General features: G+C 46.9%; 1 protein-coding gene across 1 annotated transcript; it reads right to left on the bottom strand.

Annotated features, from left to right (window-relative positions):
• Positions 1-6,553: 6,553 nt before the first annotated feature.
• LOC133883187 (two-component response regulator ORR25-like) lies at positions 6,554-11,374 on the bottom strand. The gene is made up of 6 exons (XM_062322417.1): positions 11,166-11,374; positions 10,875-11,033; positions 9,563-9,937; positions 9,396-9,472; positions 7,365-8,753; positions 6,554-7,037 (listed from the first exon to the last, which is right to left on the bottom strand). The coding sequence occupies exons 1-6, from the start codon at positions 11,269-11,271 to the stop codon at positions 6,981-6,983; spliced, it is 2,163 nt and encodes a 720-aa protein (XP_062178401.1). The 5' UTR covers positions 11,272-11,374; the 3' UTR covers positions 6,554-6,980.
• Positions 11,375-11,416: the final 42 nt, after the last annotated feature.

Raw genomic sequence — 11,416 nt, 5'->3', positions numbered from 1 at the left:
CGATCGTAATTGAAAGGTATTTCATTTCCTTTACCATTACCACTACCTTCGCCATTCTTCGGATCATCTTTGGGAGACGTCGGGCTCCCGTTGTCTTTTGGACCTTTCGCCTGGATGTCGACATCGAGAAACCTCCAAGCGGTGAAGCTTGGTAGGAGGGTTGGCTCTAATACCAATTGAATGTACTTGATGTCGCCTAGAGGGGGTGAATAGGTGTTTCTGAAATTTAAAACTCAGCAGCAGATTAAGACAGAGTTTGGATACTCCGGTGTCCGGAGTATCCGATTTTATCCGGATTATTCAACCTATACAGGTGTGCGAAATCGAAATGAATTTAAGCAAGTCTACTTGAGTCTAAGTGTTACCACAGGTTCTAATAGATGTATGATGACCTTATCAACAACACCCTGCAGTAGAACACTCACAAACAATAGGATTTGGGAAAATCCCCAAAAATAAAAAGAACAAGTAAAACTTGCAAGAAATTAAAGGAGACAAATGATTTATCCTGAAGTTCAGCCACCTCACTAAGAAGTGCCTACGTCTCCGTTGAAGAGCTCACAAAGAGCCGGGTCTCTTTCAACCCTATCCTCTCCTAGCGACCACAAAGATCAAGCTAGGTATTCTTAAGCAAGTCAACGGGTGATTACAAACTTCCCGTGGCACTCCACAATCCTTGGGTGCTCTACAGGTGACGCCTTGCCGTCTAGGAGCACGAGGCTCCAAGAGAAAAGGATCACAAATGAAAGCTTGACGACGAACTCAATGCTCAAAGATTGGATTTAGGATCACTAACTCAAATCCCTCTTCCAAACCCTAACTCTCAAATCTTGCAATAATCTAAGCACTAGAGAAGTTTAGAGGGGCTCTTGAATGCTTTGGGAGGCTTTGCCAAGAAGTAGCTCAACAACAACAGCAAAAACATTCAATGCAAAGAGGTGAGGGAGTATTTATAACTTTCACTAAAAAACTAGCCATTATTGTTCTGGTTGACTTAACCCGGAGTATCTGGTGTACACTGGAGACTCTGGGTGGCACTTCAAAACCGAGCCCAGAACAGTGTCAGAACTAGCCATTACAGTTCTGTTGAACTAACCCGGAGTATTCGGTGTACACCGGAGACTCCGGGTGGCACTTAAACGCCACACAGAAAATAGTCCCGAAGACTTGCCGGAGTCTCCGGCCTCTCCAGATAACAGAGTATTCGGTGTACCCCAGAGACTCCGATACTTTAAAAATAAATCGAAACCAAGACTCTCTGGCGGAGTCTCACTCAGAGACTCCAGCCAAAAACACCGGGTACCGGAGTATCCGGTGTATACCGGAGACTCCAGACTCAGAAAAACTTAGCCTATTTCCCGGTGTCCGTGGGTGAATGTGTCTCTCAACTTTTGGTTCTAAGAGGTCACTTTGAGCACTAAGACACCATCAAAACTATCAATTGCATCCCTCTTAATAATACGGCTTTCCTAAACTCAATTTCAAAAATAAAATAAAATTAAATCATATTGAGTACTACAAACCACTTCTCTTTTCTTTTTGAGGGACGTCAACGTTGTATAACTTCACCAATGGAACTAAAACATGTTCATAGCTTCAATAAACTCATTAGTCCCTTAATCGTTTTGTCATCAATTAGCCAAAACCCACTTAGGGGGCCTAGATGCACTTTCATCATTCCAGTGAATTGGCTCTCGCCGCACTTTGTTCGTGAAAGATATTTTCTTTCCCTAACAGGAACCAAACATAAGAAGCAACGCAGTTTTAGAAACAGAATCTGAGCATGAAGGAACCTTTCAATCATGATTCATGTAAAACTTTGAGGTTGACCCCTCCTGGATGATCTTTCTGAAGGGTTGACGGCTTCGAGGGTCAAGAGGGCTCTAAAGGCATAGCCTTCAAGGACCCCTCTAGAGCCATGGGGTCCCAGAGGGGTCTTGAGCCTAATGGTCCTCGGGCCTAAACTGGTAGAGCCAAGGAGGCATCAAGGGTCCTTGATGGCGACCCCCTAACAGCAACCCCTCGCTAGGATGGCCAGTGGTATGGCCGTCCCTGCGGTACTCGGAGCAGGGTCTCCAGTGATCCTTGCTCCTTGACCATAGGCCCTCAGCCCTCTGGCAGTTTCGAGTTGGGAGGTGCCAGTCTAGTGGTTAGGCAGAATGCCTAACGACACATGCAAGAGAGAACATTAAATGTAGCTTGCGGTTAGTGATGTAGTCGTGTCTGACCGGGCGATAGTGGGATGTGTGGCGTGTTGGTATTGGAGGGTCGTGAAGAGCGGTTTTGCTTCCCCATGATAGTGGGAAGGGGATGTGACAGGGCGTGTGCCCGTGCCTCCAGGTGGTAATAGCTTCTTCTTGGGTGGATAAAAGCAGGAGTCTTAGCCGGTTGGCATCCTCATCTAATATTCTTGCCTCTTTTCCCCTACTCTTGCCAACGCGTTTGCCGACCACTGTGTCTCCACTCTCCATCATCGTCAAGTGCTCCTAGCTGTATTTCTAGGGTTTTCATGACTCATTTTGGCGCTCGTGGTAGGGCCGGATCCCCACCGGGGGGGACATGCGGTGCCTTGGTTTGGGCGAACCTTCGAAAGTACCGCTAGAGGGTCTCACCAAGCTATTGCTTAATGGCATATAGGCTCCCAGAGGTCACCGAGTCGATGAAGGTACCCTGAAAGTTGTTGCAGAAGGTGTCCCTGAGCTGGACCCAAGCGTAAATAGACCCAGGTTATAGCGCCCAGAACCATCAGAGGGTTACTCCTTCCAAAGTGAGAGAAAAGCACTTGGCTATGGTGGCCTGCCCACCTCCTTTGGCTTCGATGGTACATGAGAGTGAATCAGCTTTACATTTAGGCAGCTTGGGGGTCCGAAACCCTTCAGGGAAGGGTATGGCCTGCAGGTCCGCCTGGAGGGGGAGTTAGAGTTGACGAGCGGAGCCTTGCACCGATGGGCTCGAGGCTCCACTGCATGTTGGTCGACCATGGATGACTTGCGATGGCGATGTGTCGTGATGATGAGGCCCTCACTGACCCCCAGAGCCTGGGCCAGTGCAGCATTGACCATTACAGGTGCCATAATAATCATGTCTGTAGATGGCTATGCTGCCCGTAGGGCCGCCTGCAGCTCCTCCAGCTGAGCTCGGAGGGCCACCACGTGCGCTAACTGGTTGCAGCGGCTTGTGCGATTGCATCCTTAGCCGTAGCCCCTTGAGGCACAGCGAGGCATGCTCCTTGCTGCCGTTGAAGGGCCTCCAGAACGGCAAGGTCCCTAGCGTCAGTCACAGCCAGGGTCATGGCCAAGTCGCTGGTGGCCATAGGGCTCTCATTTCGACTAGTTAAAGGGCTGGCATCAGCCTAGCGTGAGCTTGGTCGCGACGGCCATGTGGACTTTCGCACTGGTGTGGCTGTCGGAGGATTAGCTCCTGTTGCAGGGATCCCGAGAGACCCCTTTTTAGAGATTCGGCCAGGGGGATGATCCTGAATAAGTTCGTCGGAGAAATAAATAGAAGTGGATGTAAATGCAACGGCCGGTGGTGGTGGATGATCGACCTAGTGCAAAGAGAAATAAATACACCGGAGTTTAGACAAGTTCGGCCCGCATGGGGGCATAATACCCTACTCCTGTATGGATGCAATAACTGTCCTGAGGGAGATCCCTCGAGAATGTATCTGGTTACCAGAATATTGTGTCTAACTAAGAGCTTGAGGCTGCTTGCTCTTCGGTAGGAGCTCTGCTCAGGCTTGCTCACAATGTCCTCGTCTGTTGGTTTGGTTCGTTGTGGGATTCGTCTTCTTCGTCAGTTAACTCGTCCCTTGCGGTTGATTGCTTGGGCTTTTTCTTCTCTGATCCCCTCTCTCTTCTGTGTGCTGACTCTTTTATGCACTCGCCGGCTGCGACATGCCCTGAACGAGAAGGAGGGGGCACAAGTTCCAAGACGCCACAACTGAGAAAGGCGTCATCATTTCCTCTGAGCGAAGTGACTGGGGCGGTGGAAAAACGCGGCGCGCATCCGGTCACTTGTCACTGTGGACGCCCTGGCAACGGGCGCCGTTGAGAGGGCCCACCGGGCAGCCACAGAGCCACCCGGCGTGCCCGCCCTGTCTTGTTCCTCTGCCACGGCAGGGCGGCAGGCGGAACGCTTTGATCCTGGCAATGTTATCCCGAGACACACCGGATGATACGGGACGGGACCCGTGCAATTAATAGCCCCACGCCCCTCTGCCAAAGCATGGCAGAAACTGACGCTGCGGCGGGAGCAGTTGGATATGTCAGGCCACGCGCGCTCATTTAATGCGGCCTTGGACCTCTGACGGGTGGACACCTCATCGGTGGGCCCCTTGGGGGCCTCTATGGGTCGTCGGGGAACCGAGTGCTCGGGGGTACCGTTCACCTCCCCGAGCACTCTCTCCCGAGAATGCCCATCTTTATCTTCGGGGTACCGGGTGCTCGGGGGTACTGTTCACCTCCCCGAGCACTCTCTCCCGAGAATGCCTATCTTTGTACGAGCCTTCGGGGAACCGAGAGCCCGGGGGCTGCCACGTGCAGCCCCGAGCATTCTCTCCCGAGCACTTTCGCACTGGCCCTCGGGGAACCGTTCGCTCGGGGACTACTGCGCGCAGTCCCCGAGCACTCTCTCCCGGAACTTAGCCCTTCTGATCATCGGGGGACTAGGGTGCTCGGGGGTGACCGGGCGCCTCCCCGAGCACTTTCTTCCCGGTACTTAGACTCTGCGGGTCATCGGGGAACTAGGGTGCTCGGGGACCAGAGACTGTGGCCCCGAACACCTTCTCCCGGAACTTAGACTTTCCTCATCCCGCAGGAGGGACCTCGCGGGATGGTGACACGTGGCGGACGGCTGGCCTGGTCTCGGGAGTCAGGGACCCCCGGTTCCTGATACACCGACAGTGGCCGTCTTCTTCTTTTGTGGCATCCTATCTCTCCTAGTGCTTCTACGCGTATTCTCTCCCCACGAACAATGCCAGCTTGGGAAAAGAAAATATCTTCCATGAATAAAGTACGGTGAGAGCAAATTTACTGGAATAACTCAAACTTGGAGGAGAAGTGGAGATGGATAGAACACCACACATTTCCAAGGAAATTTACCACTTTGACTTGGTGGCCAAGAGTCTGTATTTATACTGATATTTATAGTGTGAATGTACAAATATGCTCATATGAGGCTGATAGAGATACAAGTTCTTTACTGTATCATAGGGTATAGGGACAATCCCGTAATTCATGGCTATGGCTAGTGAGACTGTTGTCCTAGTAGCTGGTCGTTTATTCCGACGCCGTACTACAGCAACTTCTCAGGTGGACATCACTTGAGTGGTATTAAATGCCGGTCATTTCGCTGCAAGTGAGAGACGACCTACGGGTCCCCTCCTGATTGATCTTTCTAAAGGGTTGATGGCTCCAGGAGTCAGGAGGGCCCTGAAGGCATAGCCTCTGGGACCCCTCTGGAGACATGAGTCTCAGAAGGGTCCTGAGCCTAATGGTCCTCAAATCTAGACTGGCGGAGCGAAGCGTCGGGGGTCTTTGATGTCGACCCTAACAACAGTTCCCATTCTAAGACAACAAGGACCAACGGCGCTATACGACTATATCAGTGCTCACTTGTTTTGTCTGTTTCACACATGTAAACCAAGGCTATCCGTTTAGTTGAAACAAATAAGCAGCATTGCATGGAGTGAAAATAAAACAGATCAATTACAACATTTCAAATAGTTCACAAAAAGCATACCATATAATTGTTCAACACATACACGAAAACTGGTTCGATCTGATATAACTTTGTTTATGATCCCAACTAGAAAAAGACTCCTAGAAGGAACTAGCTGATTATGTATCAAAAAGAGAATAGGTGCCTACATGCGAGCCGTTGGGGCCACAAACCTCAATGGCAAGGGTTGTACATCCCACACCTCCTCCATCAATGAAAGCTACAGCTGACACGAAATATGGTAAGGCCTAATCTCCTTAGGCCATCTCCAACAGAGGAGGTTTCTACTGCTACAGTACCCCGAAAATATTATAACACTCGAATTTGCTCTTCAACAGATACAGTATCCAGTGCTACAGTGTTAAAGAGAGAATCTGATACTCCAAATTTGTTGAAACACTGTAGTACCCGTAATACTATTTATAGAGGTTGATTGTGGGTTTGAAGGGAGGAGAAGAGTAGTAGAAGGTAGAAAATAAAGTAGCTATTGAAGATAGAAAAATAAAAAATACTATAATAGTATAAGAGAATGCTGTAATAGTATTATAGGAGATGAATTTTTAAAATATCTATTAAGATCAATTAGAGATGATCTTAGATTGTATCTGTGCTGCACCTTAGGCCTTAGCTTGAACTTCCTGCTAGTGGGCGCCGTGATCCCCTTCCTGGTGATCACGGCAGAGGTTGGGAAAATAGAACAGCAAAGAATAGGCAAGGGAATCGCACGACAGGAGAAGGAAGGAAATAGTAGTAGAGGTAATTGTTTGCTTGAATTAATCTGGGCGCATAGCCCCATATATATAGCCGGCCAGGGACATCCCAACCTGCCTACAAGTCCTGATTCAAACCAACAATATCTCTGGAATCTATCTCTAATACCTATCCTGATCCAATTAAACTCTTATCTCTAAACCGACTAGACTTCTCTATCTCTAAACCGAACTGAACTAGATTCTTATCTCTAACCGAACTGAACTAATTCCTGTCCTAAACTGACTAGACTTCATCTCCTAACCGAATTACATCTCCTAAACCGATTCTAACACCTTCTTGCTGCGCCGGCTGTGCTGTATACCGGTCATAACAAAAGAGAACTCCGCATGACCACACTAGATGAACATGGGATGCCGCTGAAGATTACCTGCTCCTAGCTAGTCTATTACAAATAGCACAATTTTGCACATACAACATGCAAGAACCATGGAGTGATCAGCAGCTGGACTACACAGATGCAGAACATCTCCCTCACAGAGCTGATCTCAAGGGATGAACTCCCAGTCCCCATCCATGAAAGCATCACCATTATTGAAGAAATCCTGCAGTGAGAAAAGAGGTTTGATTTAGAAAAAACTTACCTAACTACTAAGCAAAATCACATGTAAAACCTGCAAAAACTCGAGATAGAAATTAATTACAAAATGCGCTGACTTTTTGAAGACGTCTTATATTCGACGGCTAGAGCAATGTATACTAAGAACTAGTAGCAATTGAACCAACATCACTTAAAGAACTTCCTTGTATGATGCATTTGCTTTCTGTACAAAAGTTGAAAAATGAAATGTGATGGAAAAAATCGAAACGCCAAAGCAGGAAGAGTAAAATGAGCAGACCTTATGCAGGAAAAGAATGAGAAAGGATCTTACTTGATTAAGCCAGTCAGAGAAGAAATCATCCGAGTCACCACTCACCCTATTCTGTGCCTCGCTTGTTCCCATGCGGGATTCATTGATGTTATTCAGTTGATCACTAACAGCCTGCTGATCAACTGTGCCATCTTTCTCAGGGAGATTACCACTTGCACCCTCACCATTCAGTGTCTGGGTTGGCATGACAGAATTGTTCATCTGAAGGTTAGGCAATGAAGACCTGATGCTTGAAGCACTACCCAGAGCAGAGTTACAATTCGGCATCCCCGTAGAGTTTATGTTGCTTCCTAAGTTGAATAGTGCCATCTGGTCACTGAAACCTACCACTGGTGCAGTTTTCTTCATGAGTGCTGCCATTTGGTTCTGACATTCATTTCCAAAGGTTGGCATCTGGCCAGATGAGGCTGCAAATCTTGAGGGCTGCTTGATTTTGAGGCTGTTCTCCTGCAAGGGACCTTCAGATGTTCCATCCTTATGACCAACATTAGGAAACTTCAATGGTACAGCAGTTTTCCAGGAGTTACTGGAGTTGCTAAGTCCAGCAAATTGGGGAGCCTCTCTGACATCTTTGCTGAATAGGTCAGCAGAAGATGACTGTATCTGAACCGAAGGCTGGTTCACCAACTCAGGAGACTGCACTGGTAAATGACTTGAAGAAGCCAGCATATCACCATCTGCTATGTCTCCAAAGGTGTTGTCGGCATCAAAAGGAATACCTCTGGTTGCTCCCAACAGCTTGCCACGTAATATGCTTGCATAGGATTTGATAGAACAAGAGGAAGGAAAGCTGATGCTTGCGGCCAATGGTGGGCTGTCATTTGAGATGTTTGCAGATGAATTGCCAGAAGTACCAAAAGGGAAAGATTTGCTTGTGTTGAACGCCATGCTATTTGATGAATTAGCAACGGAGCTGCCAGAAGGACCGGAAAGGAAGCATTTGCTTGTACCAGACAGCTGAACATTCAGCTGAACATTCGATATGTTTGTGTAGGAGTTGCCAGGAGAGATGAATTTGCTCGCATCCTGCTGTGATCCTGGCACAGCATCCTTGAGCAGGTTGCCACCATGACCAACTGGCCCCATGTCCTTCAGATGAATGCCCAAATTTCTCTCGGAGTTCATGAGCTGAACTGACTGAGTGGGCAGCAAATCGTGCCCTGATCCAAATGCAGATGGTGAATTCATCATTGGAAAAGGGTTGCTTGAGTTTGAAGAGCCAGCAAAGGATGGGGATGGCTGGTATCTACCATGTTCAGGGTGATTCTTGAAACTTTGCAGTCCATTCATGTCGTTGGGGTTCCATTTGTACCCTTCAGGTTCACCAGCAAATAGATTAGAGTGCCTGACTGTGCCTTCGCTGAACCTTTTCAGGTAGATCCGGTACTTCTGAAATCACAAGGCAAATACATTTCGTTAAAAAAAAGGTTGACAAGGACATAAATTAAATGAAATGTGCTGTTAACCATGGGACAAATACAAGATATTCAGAAGGGAAAAACTTAAAGTGTTACTTGTATATATTTTCTGTTAACGGATGACAGGAGCTTTGCCTATGCACTAAAGAGAGATTTTCTTTTCCGAAAGAAACATTAAAGAGAGAATATAGTTAAATATGCAACACTAATCCCATGTGGATATACACCTATTACACACTAACACCTAAATTACTAGTATATCAGACTTGTCTCACATTTTTGCAATGAAAAATTAGTTAAAGAATTCTAGGGAAATGGGTGTGTGTATGACAGAGGGTTCGCATTTTGAACGTGTGCCATCCCAAAATTATTCTTTGTGTATATGCCACACTAGAATTTGTGTGTTTCAGTGGCACACACACAAATTCCAGTGTGGCATACACACAAGGATTAAGTTTCGGGATGCCACACGAGCAAAACCCAGACTCTAAATGGTATATGAACAAATTTCCCAAATTTCTAATACACATCCTCACTCAAGAATAAATATACTCTACAATTTATATGATACGAATTCAAACATAGGAGTCAAGTCGAAGAGTACAGACAATACCTGCAGATGACTTGCGATATTCTCTCTACTGAGGCCATCCACATTCATCATTTCCAGTATCTTCTTCGGAACAGCCCCTGCATTTGCATCAACAGAATATTTGTTATGAGAAAAAAAAGTAGAAATGCTTTCTTTTGATGAACAATCCATGAACAGTGAGCTCTTACTATCCATGCCAATCTGATTGACGACCTCCACAAACTTGTGGTGTAGCTGAACAGACCACCGGACCCGTGGCCTCTTCTGGGCTGTGTTCTTCCTGTCCTCTTCAGGGCCATCTCCATCCTTTCTGCTCTTCCTTGAATACTTCCTGGTGCTGTTTGCACCATCCTTCTCACCCTCAGTACCCCCAGGTTGCAACTTCTGACGAGCATCATCGTTGCCACCGCTCATTCGGTTCCTTGGATCAGAGGTACTCTTCTTCAGAACATGCACCCATATTTTCCTAATCTGCTCAAGGTGCACTGGCTTCACCAAATAGTCACAAGCCCCATGCTTTATCCCCTTCATCATAGTCTCCTTCTCATCGTTCGCGGATAGCACTGCAAAACATACGGTCAGTTTTGGGATGCAGAAATCAACAAGCTTGATAGAGTAGACATCATTAACTATTCTAATCAGAAAATTAAGTGGTTTTACTTCAAAAGGAAACAGAAAAATCAAGTGGCGTTCGTGTTATTCATTTGATGCATTCTGCCCTCTTCATTTTTTTTCAGGCATTACACATGTCGTCTACCTTCCTTTCGAAGCAAATGTGTAACACATGTTGCAAAATGACACACCACAAATATGGCCACTTTGTCTTTCAAGCATTGAATAAGAGAAACTTGGCAAATTCCATAGTACCGGACATTGTTTGCGACGGGCTTATGAAATTGATAATAGTGCTTATGGACCAACAATCAACAAACGAAACTGCAAACGACAAAATTAAATAGCTAGCTTGATTGCACATATTACTTACGAACCAGTGGAAACGTATAAAACGACAAACAACAACAATACCTAGCTTGATTACACCTAGTACTTACAAACCAGTGGTGACATATGAAACCACAAACTACAAAATGCAGTAGCCAGCTTGATTGCACCTAATGCTTACAAACAAATCATAACGTACGAAACCACAAGAGACAAAAATTAAGTAGTTGCACCTAGGGCTTACAAACCAATGGTAACATAAAAACTACAAGCGACAAAATCCAGTATTTAGCTCGATTGCACCTAAAGAAATGCACCCAAAAATCAATACTTACGATTGGCACGTGATGTTTACGCTATCGTAGTAGCCTACCAGCTATCAACCCAATAATCAACAGTTCTAGCTACCAGATATCACGTGCCAACCGAGGAATGATCCATTCAACGCATCTATCCAGAGCTATATCCAAAACTAGGTAGTCCTACTACTTCTCATGATTGCTGTACAGAAGAATGCCACGCACAAAAATGGAAAGATGGTTTTAGCAAGGGCTTTACTGATGACTGGGATATCCATCTCGAGTCCGATGAGCTCCAGGAGCTTGAAGCCATCCATGTCCGGCATGTGCACGTCGGTGATCACCAGGTCCAACTGGTTGTCCCCCTTCCTCTCCCTGAGCATCTCCAGTGCTGTCTCCGCGCACATTGCTGTTGTCACTGCATCGCGTCAAGGGAAATCCAACCCAAGGAAAAACATCGCCCCCAAAATTGCATCAGACGGCCTCGATCACAACGGAATCGCGGGAGGGGGGGGGGGGTGATTGGGAGAGGCAAGGTAAGAACACTCACCATCGTACTTGCAAATGCGTAGTTGCTTCGCGATGATCTTGAGGGAGACGCCGTCATCGTCGACGGCGAGCACGCGCATCCCCGCCGGGAACGTGCCCACGTCCATCCCTTCCCCCACGAAAACCAAACACGATCAGCAGTTCAGCACCAAGAAAGCAACCCCGGCGTCCCGGACCACCAAAATCCCCCACGGAAATCCAAGAAACCAAGAAAAACACCCCCAACGGCCAAAAAAGAATCCACTTTTCTTA

Source organism: Phragmites australis, chromosome 10 (assembly GCF_958298935.1).
Source record: "Phragmites australis chromosome 10, lpPhrAust1.1, whole genome shotgun sequence".
Classification (NCBI taxonomy): Eukaryota; Viridiplantae; Streptophyta; class Magnoliopsida; order Poales; family Poaceae; genus Phragmites; species Phragmites australis.
This window is presented reverse-complemented; position numbering and strand designations above follow the sequence as displayed.